This window comes from Trichoplax adhaerens, genomic scaffold (assembly GCF_000150275.1).
Source record: "Trichoplax adhaerens TRIADscaffold_4 genomic scaffold, whole genome shotgun sequence".
NCBI classification, from domain to species: Eukaryota; Metazoa; Placozoa; class Uniplacotomia; order Trichoplacea; family Trichoplacidae; genus Trichoplax; species Trichoplax adhaerens.
In genome coordinates this window covers 7,338,237-7,349,988 of record NW_002060946.1, presented here as the reverse complement: position 1 = coordinate 7,349,988, position 11,752 = coordinate 7,338,237, and the positions used below count along the sequence as shown (strand labels likewise).

The window sequence follows — 11,752 nt, the reverse complement described above, 5'->3', positions numbered from 1 at the left end:
CAAGTCCTTCAGCCACCCATACAAGCCTTAGGCCAAACCAAGTATTTATTCAATCTTCAAGTCTACCACCTTATGGAGTAGCTCAATATACACCAGCGGGTCCGCAACCTGCTCCAATTGGCATACCTCAACCATTGCATCAATCATGGCCTCAACAGGAACCATTAATAAATTCCAAATCTGATGGTAATTCAAACGAAAAGGCCTTCTAAATGGCCAATTTAGAATTATAAAATTAGCAATAGAACAATACTAGCACTATACTTAACGTTATATTTAGGTCATTACTTCCCAAGCTCGCACTGTAGAACTCGTATCATGACTTATTTTGGCTAAGAAAGAGGTGATAAAAATTCTATCTATGGTTTAAAAACAAATGATAATTAGGTTATTACTCTTGTTGCTCTTTTATTGACAGTTCATTAAGGTGAGCCATACTTAGAAATGCATACAGAAAATATGAAATCAACACTTGAATATTTACGCCGTTATGCATGTAATTCAGTAATAACATTGAAATTTTGGAATTTAATTTTTTGCAGCAGTTTTGCTAAACTCTTAATTACTGCAAAAGAAAAGATGATTAATAAAGAATGAAATCTGTTCTAGAATTATGATAATTATTACATTGAGCATTAGATACTAAATCCAAATGAATGTCACCCTAAAGGAAATTAGGTTCAGTGTGACAAATATTGCAATAAATGAAGCTTAGTTAGTTCCTTGATAATGTAAAATCAAAAAGACGCCGCATCACAAGTTTTACAGTTAGCATTTGTGGAATCAATTATAGTAATTGAAAATTTTGACACTTAAATTGAACTACTTCAGGCATGGTCATTAGAAATAGCGTAACTCTTACGTCATATTTTTTTATTGACGTAGTTTGATCATCTCAGAAATATAATTTTTGACTACATTTAGCATTCAAAACTTTCCATATTTTCAATACACTAATCGCACTAAATCCGAAGAAAGCGTAAAAATATAATCCAACGATGATCTGCGAATCGCTTATGATGTATAATTATCATTTTCATTTTTCTACATCTACAGATTGCTGAAACTCATAACAAATTATCCACTAATTTTCGATTAGACGTAATTTTCAACTACTCCCCCTAAATTCGAATCATAATGATTTGGTAGCTTCAGAAGCATCCATTTTCAACAAGATTTTTTATCGTATCATTCGTACTAGCTACTTATGCAACAAACGTCTCACCAGCATAATGATGCTATAAAACTCAGACATATCTTTGAATAACTGGTCAACTTCAGCATTCATACATTTAAAAAATTTCCATTTTCCCTCTAATAAACTCAATTAAGGAACACTGCAAGTTACAATTAGTTTACTACTTTGATTCAAATTAGTAGCTGTTACTATGACAACATTATTCTTCTATATTGTTTTACGTAATAATTTAGAACTTGAGATGAGATTGATGATTATAATAAATTACTTTGATGCATACTTACAGTCTAAAACATCGCTTTTTCCCATTTAATAAAACAAAGCATAAGAATTCCCTTATAACGCCTACTAGGTTGGGCATTTGTGCAGCATCCGTGCCAATCACACCGGCGTAGTGTTATTATTTGTGATTTTTCCCTATTGCAAATTTTTTATAGATTTTTCTGATGGTTTGATGAAAGAAAACAGTAACAATAAAATTAGCGTGAAACGTTCTAAAAGGTAATCTTAAATCAATTTTGGCATATTTAACGACTAAAATCTTAATAATATGTTTCCTTTTAAATTTATAAGTAGTAGGACTATTTTTTTCCTATAATAAGCAACTTTACAATATCTTCAAAGTCAAACTTTAGCATTGTTAACTGTGTAAAGAAATTTACTTCAATCGCTATAAACTACCGATATAACTATCAAAACTTACAATTTTTGTTGCTATTTTATTTACTTCATTAGTATTAATTACGCTGTTTAGCTTTATAATACTGCTGTTCTGTTAATACTGAACAAAACTTTCTACGTTTTCTTTCATGTAATGAAAATAATTAGATCAAATTTTTGCCTTTGAGGATCTGTTGCACAAGTAATAAATAAAGTATAATAATGGCCAACACTACACAAGTTGTCACTTATATGCAGCAACCACCTCAACAAGTAGTACCACGTCAAATGCAGCCTAGATCACCTCCCAAGATATATCAATTACCCGAACGAATGAAAAAGGGTTCTTTTTACTTAGGTATTATTATGCTTGTCTACGGCATAACTTCCTTAGCTTGGGGGTGTATTGGCTATGCACTTGTTGATTATCGTTTCTTCATCCTAAGTACTGGCATAAACATAGTTAGCGGAGTCTTTGTAAGTAACAGAATTTTTAAGCCAAATCCATGAAAGTAATAGTCCAAAATAATGTTATTTAATAAATATAATACTAGGATATCGATTCAAGTTGCGATTAAAATACACATTTTCAATCAGACTTGCGTTAAGTATAAAAAAATAGAATTATACCAATATCGGGCTGAAGTATGATTTCAGAATCTGAAATATTCAGTAGACTAGTAAATGGACGCAATATTACTGCAATTGCCACTGCAGTCAGTGCATAGCTTCTAAATGATCTGTAAGTAAGATTTACATGTTATATCTAATAGTTTGTTATGGCCGGCACATTTGGGATTCTGACATACAAAATCACCATTAACCCTCATTTGGTAAGATTTACAGTATAGCTATATTAGTTAACTCTTAGCCATCAGCTTAATCAGACACTAGGTTAGATATATTGATAAACTCTCTACTTCATCATGATTTACTCCTTCAAATCATTTTAGGAAATCTAATTTTTTCTGTATCATTACTGTATTTAGTTTATGAAGTCATAGATTACATTGATAGTTTTTTCTTTATGCAAAAAATCTGTGGGATTAAATTTCGATTTGATAATAATCTATTATTGACTATTTCTTCTCCAGATGCATACTTATTATGCTTTTACCCTGCTTTCGTTTGCGGCAGCAATCTTTCAGCTTACGTTCAGTTGCATTTCATATGCCTACATACATTACTTTTCCAATAGCTTAAGGTATGTTATCGTTTCAACCGTTCTATCAGCTTGTGCACTTCCTCTATCCTTGGCTGGCGTTATCATTCTATCACACCAAATATATTGCAATGGTGATGTAAGTAGTCCATATCTGATACTTCGCTTTCTCACAAACTTCAAGACTATATTTAATCATAATTTCTTATACGGTAAACGTATATCTCGAATTGTAATCTTTCTTCTATACAATTATTGGTCAAAATTTTCCTCTATCACGAATATGATTTTATTTTTCTCCCTCAGTGTTGCTTAACAAGTGAATCAACTGTTCATCCTGCACAACAACAAAATGGTGCGTTTTAATCCTTTAAACTCTTTGCAATAGTAATAATCAATTCATATTGCAATGATATCGCGTACAACCGATTAGTGTGCAAATATATTATAAATATTTCATTTGCGTTTATATGCGAATTAGAGCACGATGTAAGTCCAACAAAACCGAACTACGGACAATAAATGTAGTGAACCTATCTATATCTATAGTATTCAAGCTAATTCAGTTTTTTGCTTTCTAGTACAAGTCATGAACCCTGCTGGATATCATCAACCAGTAATGATGACACCAATAAATATGCCTGTATCTGGAGTTGTTTATTATAACACAGGAGTAGCACCGGGCGTTGGTAGCCCTGGCATTCAAATGATATCCCAGCAACAAATATTGCAACAACAAATAGCACCACAGCCACCACAACAGCCACCACAACAGCCACCACAACAGCCACCACAACCGCCACCACAACCGCCACCACAACAGCAACCGCAAGGGCAATCACTGCTAGGAGAGCCACCAAAACATAAACTACAACCTTTGCCAGACATAAGAAAATAAAAAGATATTCCCCAAAATTTATACCTCAGCTTATAGCTATATTTAATTTAAATTGTACTTTATTCATGTTGCCTTATTATGATGGAGAGTTCGAAGAGTCAGCGGATGCGGACTTAGCAGCCATTTACAGAAACTGTATAAGGGGTTTTAATAAAGAGAAAACTTAATTTTAGATAGTAACAGATGTAGAATGCGGTAGTTATGCAAGATCACCGTGTAAGCTGTCGTGAAGTAACGTGAGGAAGTACTACTAGTGTGACTATTACATAGCAAAGTTTACTGCTCATCATCTGTAAGTAAAACGTTTAATCGCATTAGTTTGCATTTGAGAATTCTGGTGTCACTATAGATACAGTTTTATACCTAAGAACTAAGCTCATAGCTAATTTCAAATAGCTCATGAAGATAATGCTAAAGATACTAACAAAATTCTGATGCTATTTATGTTTTTACAGTATATAATTGAGAATACACAAAATGTTCCTATAATACAAGACTAATAATTAATTAGGCAAGTATTAAAAGCTGTTTATGTTTGGCAGCTCTTTTCGTACAAATCATCAGCCTATCATGCTGATTCAGTCCAACGACTTTGGAAAACTGTAATAGCAAAATGCAACGTTTCAGTTTACTTTTAAATTTTAAGTACTTATTAAATGTATCAAAAAATGAACTGGTAAATTTACTATCAAACCCAATCTTATACTTATTCCAGGAACTGCCTTAAATGAACAGCTGTAGTCGCAATCTGCTTGCGCCTATTTTCCTTTCATGGCTCTAAAGCAGCCCTCTCTCAGTGTAAAAAAGCCTGTTTAAATAGTGTCCTCTAACATTGATTGATTTACACAAGGCAAACGAATTACAGACATTTGAATCTCTCATTTCCTTCAAGTTTTACGCTGCTAGCCTACTCAGCATGATAAAGATTAGAAATTGCCAATTTAGCTGCCAGTACAGAACAGAATCTTACTAATATTTTAGCCTAATTTCGAATTTGCCTCCAAAGCATCAAAGATCCAAACGTAGATTTTATTTTCACACATAATGTGTACTGGATATGCATCTCATATATTGTTACTTCGTGAAATAACAGACCGTGATAAGGATATCTCTCTAGCACTTCCTTCTCAAAATACCTTTCTCTCTATGCAATATAGGGGTATTTTAAGCATCAAACAGCCGATTTTAATGGTACGTTTACCCGTACAAGGCGGGAAAGATTGTACTCTTTACATGAGATATATGGAATGGATAATTTTTTCCATCAAATAGTTCTAAATTAGTTATATAAGTTTACATTATTAGTGTTGACAAAACTCTAATAAAACTGATCTCCAAGGTCGCTTTTAACATTTAATTTCAGTCTATAATGAGCATCATTATTTATATATTCCTTATTATTACCTTACAATGACTATTAATAATACGCTTCAAGTTAACTATGAAAGGAATTGCAAAATTTCAGATAGGAGGAAAAAGTTCATTGGACGCAGTTTAATTTAATTTTGTACCTTCATTTGGGTTTCCTTTTTCGTTAACCTATGTAAGTTACATCAGATAAAACAATTCAAATTAAATTTTTTTGAGTAACTCCATTGCCATTGTTAATCTGGTGAATTTAGGTCCTTGCTTTTTTATACTAAATCTGCATTATGAATGCTAGCGTATTAAACCAATCTATGCCCTCTAGATCAATTCATAATAAATTAGTCAACATCCCACAGAAGGAATGATAAACTATCAACGTAGCATTACTATCTTTAACCAGCGCTAAAAATACTTAATCAGAACGATATCGCAAAAAAAGCTCTCTGAGTATGAATGAGTTACTTCTTTTGTGCAAAACAGGCTCAAGCTCAAGATCATGAGGCATCGCTAATATAAATTATGTTTGTCAATTAGATCTGATAGGCTACAAACATAGACTAAATGCATTTACAATGGGTATTACGAAGCTAGTTAGCGTAATTTCTGAATCTACGATGAATATCAGCAAACTACAAGTGTGGAAGCATGCTCAGCTGAGCCATTAAAAATGTGGGTCGAATGCTTTATACAGACCTATCCTCACGTACATATTTCTATGCTGATTAAATACAATAGAATGGCTAAAGTCAAAAATCCTCAATTACTAAATTCAATACTTAAAATAGGATCACTTTACACGTAGGTGCATGAGTTATACAGTAGCTCTTCCTAAATCGGAATTTTCTTCTACTACTCCAGCGAGGCATGCTACGAGCTTTTTTTTCCTTATTAGATACTAAAGAGCTGCTAATGTCCTTAACTGTCATTACATTATTAAATTATTGTATTCCATAATAATCTAGGCTATCACGTTATCGAAATAGTATTTTTTGCAAATCTGAGGCTGCATACACAGCAAAATTTCCTTAAAGAGAAAAAGTACAAACAGAATCTGCTTAAGGATGCTTATTACAACTGTTCTAGCACGGTTGAAAATCCAGTAATTGATCTTCAAGCACTAAAATTCGGCGATTAGAACAATATTTTCGACAATATAATCATAACCTGCCACTTTAAAATCACAATGGATAATATTCCTCATCGTGGATAGTTCTAAAGTCTTATTACAATTTCCAGTCTTAACTCTAGTAATGCAACTTTTTCTCTTACCTAGCATTCAGCACTATAACTGCTGCATATCATGTCTGTGATTCTGAAAGTAGGCCAGAATCGCAATAAAGGATATCCAGCAACAATTATATTTTCTACCATTCACTTATGCAGAATACCCAAAACAAAGCAATTAACAGATTACGGCTTCAAAAATATATGCATGTTCTGCCTTTCCTAATTGTTTACGATGGATCTATAGCAGATTCGTAGTTTGCATTAGCAGTACAGTCTACGATCGAAATTCAAACCTCCATACATCAACCATAATCTTGTCTAAATGAGGTTGCAAGTATAAAAATTTTACTCCAATTTTGATTGCGAAGTTATCTTATTTTTTGAAGCAAACAATATTCTATCTATGAAGTACATATCAAAGTCTGTTTCAAGGATAGAATATCATTTGTTATGTATTGCTAATAATTCATTATCAAGACTAGCTACTTCGTTCATCACCATATTATTAAATGCATTATTGACCAATGACAGCCTCTAAAATGTTTCTTAATAAAGTTTTTTCAAGTTTCTTCAATTAGCAATTGTCATCTCTAACCAGTAGCAGGACGGTGCTGAATGTCAACATTACTTAATTTGCGTAGAATAGAATAAAGAACTTAATGACCGTAAAGCTCCGTACTATACCATACCATATTTAAATAGCGATGAATAAATAGGCGTAGACTGATTACACGCTGCCCTTAATACGTATATGAAGCGTTTTTAAAGTAACTTTCTAATCCTGCTATTACTCTATAAATCTGACGATTATCAACATATCATCTAGCACATAGTCACCAAGAAGTAAAAACTATTGTAGCATTAGTAAGTTCTAATCTAAATGAATAAGAATATCCAATTTAAAAATAAAATGTTATTTGCAGTCACTTTCTTTCTTTATATCAATGACACTACAAGCGGAATTTATGCTACCTAGACTACTTCAAGATCGACTTTTAAGATTCTAGTACTTTACTTTGAATAATGCTAGCTATTCTATTTGCTTCTTATATATAGATTAAACTGATTGGAAGTTGTAATCAAAATGGCAGCTACCCCATACACATCGCAACAACCCAGAGTGCAGGGTATACCACAGTATACACCACAACAGCAAATTATGCCAATAACTGTACCACCAAGTCTTCAGAGACCTACCTTTGGCATATCTGTAACATTAACTATTCTTGGCTCGTGCTGTTTCATCTTTGGTATAATTATTATCATTGTCTCGAACTTTCCCCTAATTTCCATCACTGGAGTGAACATATGGGCCGGATTATTTGTAAGAATAAACCCGTTTGTTTAATATGTTGAGAATGAGCTTGTTAAAAGTCTTGGTGCCAAACTAATTAATCTGTAAACTAGAAATTGAATATTAAATTAAAAAAATATTCAAAAAGGTTACCCTGTGAATAGTTTGAAATGCCTACAGAATACTATAATATTCATATATATCTACTACATATAAAGATTAATCGAGAAACGATAAAATCTATTCGAATGATCAATAATCTAAACGGTATGAGCAGATGAAATAAGCTAAATTCGATCCAGCATTAAAAGTAAGATACTTTTGATTATAGTACTTTAGTGTACTACTTAAGTAAACTTTTTCTATCACGAAGATGAAATAATTAAGATCTAAAATAGCTTTGGATAGAACTGAATAACAAAATTTGGATTAAATTACAACATACCAATATAAGAAAAGATTTAGTTTTTTGACATTTTTTTAACGTTTTTTCATACTAGCATATTTTGCTACCTTTCATTATAGCAAATGAATGCTACCATAAAATATCAGCATATTCTATAAATACTATATACGTTCATTATTAAGTTTTCGTAATTACAATCTAGATATGTATAATAGGGCACAATTCTATCTGTATCCGGTTATTGATGAAAGAGTAAATCAAAGTTTGTAACTACTATCGTATATCGAGACTATTACAATATGCCGTTATCAGGAATTATTTAATAGCTCAGGCAACTTATCAAAATTAAATTAAGAAACTTCTATCTTTGCTTCAAAAATACAATACATATCTTTGTTATTTAAAATTGCAGTCCAAAGGATTCCTGCGAATTCTATTACTAGCTAGGGTTTTACTTTACTTTATCATAAATTCACAATCAAACTTATTAGCGTGAAGTTATAGCATTTAATTGTACAAAAGGAGTTTATTTTACTGGACATTGATATATCGCATCGCACGTTGTCCCCGACTGCCTCCTGACACGTTGACTAGTCTGACATGAAGTGCTTTCTTTTAGTTGCTTCTTCAGATTACTACTTTAATCTATCGTAAGATTTAGCAAGAATATAGTTCTGCTACTATAATGCCTAAGAACTAACCTTCTAGAAAGCACAAGACCAAGAGACACACAGGACTATAATCGGCAAAACAGTTTTATTCAGTGAGCTATAATACTGAAACACTGAGAGCAACAATACTTTCAAAAAATTCAATAATTTAGGCAACGTAGTACCTTCATGAATTTGAAGAGAAACCGCTACCATCGAATAAAGTGTAATGTAAGTCATATGTAATTTACGTAAAATAGTAGTATATGATAGCAATATTTAAGGAGCCATTTATTAATTAATCCGTTATAATAAAGTTTAGAAATTGCAATTTCATTCAGTTCATAATAATTCAATCACTTCATTTTACATTATGCACTTGATAATAAATAAAGGTGACATAACACATTTATCATCGTAACTATACAGCGCTCACACTCATTAAAGTAGTACTGCCAAGAATTTTCTCTTACATGATTTTCTTGTAGTACAGCTGGAAGAGCTCTATAGAGATTGAATACTGAAATCAGTATGCATAGATATTAGTAATGTTATAAGTAGTAAACAACGCTTCCAACATTATATAACGAAATACCACGAATACTAGTAAATATTTTATCACATCAATGAAAGAGATAATCAGGTTAACGATGAACAGCATAAAATAAGAAGGGATTCTATTAGCGGCGTTATTTAACTCTAATCTTCAAAATTACAATTTTAAAACAAAAATATATATCTACATTTAGTCATTAAACAAGCAGAAGCTTTTATGAATTAGAGCTAATGGTTGAGCATATTAAACGGATCGCTAAATTTCTATTTCGTAACAATACTTATGATTTATATTGCATGAATACGTCACTTCTCAAAAACATAGTCTAGTGAGTCTGATTAGACATTCAATGTCTTAACAGCATTATAATTAAAAATTATTGTTTGCTTTGACTAAGTAATATTCAAGTAGGGTTATATTTACTTTTATTCCTCAAATAATTTCTAGTACCTCATTGCTGGAATTCTCGGTATATCCCACACAAAATCTCCCACGAATATTTCCATAGTAAGCAGAGTATATCTGCACCTGTTATTTACTTACTAGCTAACTTTTTTTTGTCTTATGTTTCATTTTTATCTAACATATTTCATCGTTGATATATCAATACCAACAGACGCATGCCTTTTATGCATTCAATATTATTGGATTTATTTTCTCGTTTCCGCATTTGGGCTTAGCAATTGCAAGTTTAGCTACCTATGGTGCACTTTTTGGAGCGATTTCTCTGGTCTTTTCACTACTTGCGCTTTCTTTGACTTTAGCATTTATCATCATCTTATCACAACATATTTACTGCAGATCAAGCGTAAGTAATTCCATAGCTTTTACTTCTTAATAACATCCACTCATCCAAATTATGACACTGTCTGACACCTATATATTTTATTATAAAAATTTACCGTCTAATAAATAAAAGTGCTACCAAAATCATTATCATCGAAAATCTATTCTAGAGATATTTTAAATGCTATAATTTCAGTTTATCACTAATTCATTTCGTGTGAACCAGCCAATCTTTCGGTTTCATGGCACATATTTTTAAATTTGTTCAGTGCGTGATACAGGACGTTTGACTATATAATCAAATAACAGCGATAAGTGCTACTACTAATATTTGCAGCTCAGACTTCAATTCATTAAATTAATTATGCAAGATATAACCTACTAAGCTCATTCGGCTACTTATATCTAAAAAATATAATTTATTTAGGGTCAATTTAGTCAAGGCCAGTACTCCAACTTTACCGGAACTCAACCAGGTCAGTATATCGATTTATCAAGATCTTATTTTCTTCCAGACGAATATATCGATTTAAATCGAAACAAATTTCAATATTGTATGGATGTATTTATAAAGGCAAATTTAGTTTAATAGACTTTAAATTATTTCACAGTGCTTCATGTTATCTATACATGATGTAATGTTGTAGCTACTAATAAAACTCTCATGATGCATATTAACATTCAAAATGATATCCCTTCGTGCTATAAATAATTAATCAAAAGAGTCAGATCAATTCATACATGGCTTAGTAAACGGCAAATATTTGAATATTAATTATTATACGAACGTAATTTCCTAATGCATCAATAGATTCAACTTAATTAATGAAAAAACCTTTACTTAACAGTAACGTATCAAGTAAATCAACCCATACAACAACCACCAATCATAGCTAATCCAAATATGCCAGCTGGAGCCCCTTTGCAGCCGCCACCAATGATGAACCCTCAACCAACCGATACGAGTAACGAAAAATCTCCATCTGGATTACCTCCTCCTTATTAATACTTACATACTTTTAGAAACTACAAAAGCTGATGGTTTCTGCCTTAGTTTTTAATACTGACATAATATGAAGGCAGTAATGCAGCTTCATGTCTGATCTTCGTTACCTAGAAAGCAAAATATTCTATCAAAGCTATAAGCACTCGTAACTGTTGAAGTTCTAATTGATTTTATTATATCTTAAAATAGTTGTAAAGTCGTATACTGCATCAATATAACATACTAATGCAGAATGTTATTAAATAAAGCAAGCAATTTCTCTTCATTCATTCAATGGTTTCTCTACTAAATTCCTTGGATAGTGTTAAAGTATGATTCAATAATGATATCTGAATCGGACATTATGTGAAATTATTCATTATTTTTTATTAGATCAGTTCCAGTGACCAAATACTAAAGGATAGTTAAAGGCCTCACTGATAGTATAGACGAGGTATTCAGAGAATTACTACTATTTATTGCTGTAGAAATCTTGATAATGAAGATTATAGTCTTGGCAATTCAATAGCAATTGACAAATTATTTGACTAACTAATCGACT

General features: G+C 31.8%; 2 protein-coding genes across 2 annotated transcripts; both read left to right on the top strand.

Annotated features, from left to right (window-relative positions):
- Positions 1-2,080: 2,080 nt before the first annotated feature.
- TRIADDRAFT_56023 (uncharacterized protein) lies at positions 2,081-3,918 on the top strand (the record flags this gene model as incomplete). The annotated part of the gene is made up of 4 exons (XM_002112181.1): positions 2,081-2,335; positions 2,632-2,691; positions 2,953-3,062; positions 3,570-3,918. The coding sequence occupies 4 exons, from the start codon at positions 2,081-2,083 to the stop codon at positions 3,916-3,918; spliced, it is 774 nt and encodes a 257-aa protein (XP_002112217.1).
- Positions 3,919-7,597: 3,679 nt separating this feature from the next.
- Positions 7,598-11,211, top strand: TRIADDRAFT_56022 (uncharacterized protein; the record flags this gene model as incomplete). Its single annotated transcript, XM_002112180.1, has 5 exons — positions 7,598-7,837; positions 9,867-9,926; positions 10,036-10,227; positions 10,633-10,681; positions 11,054-11,211. 5 exons carry the CDS (start codon positions 7,598-7,600, stop codon positions 11,209-11,211), a joined length of 699 nt encoding a protein of 232 aa, XP_002112216.1.
- Between the last annotated feature and the right edge of the window lie 541 nt (positions 11,212-11,752).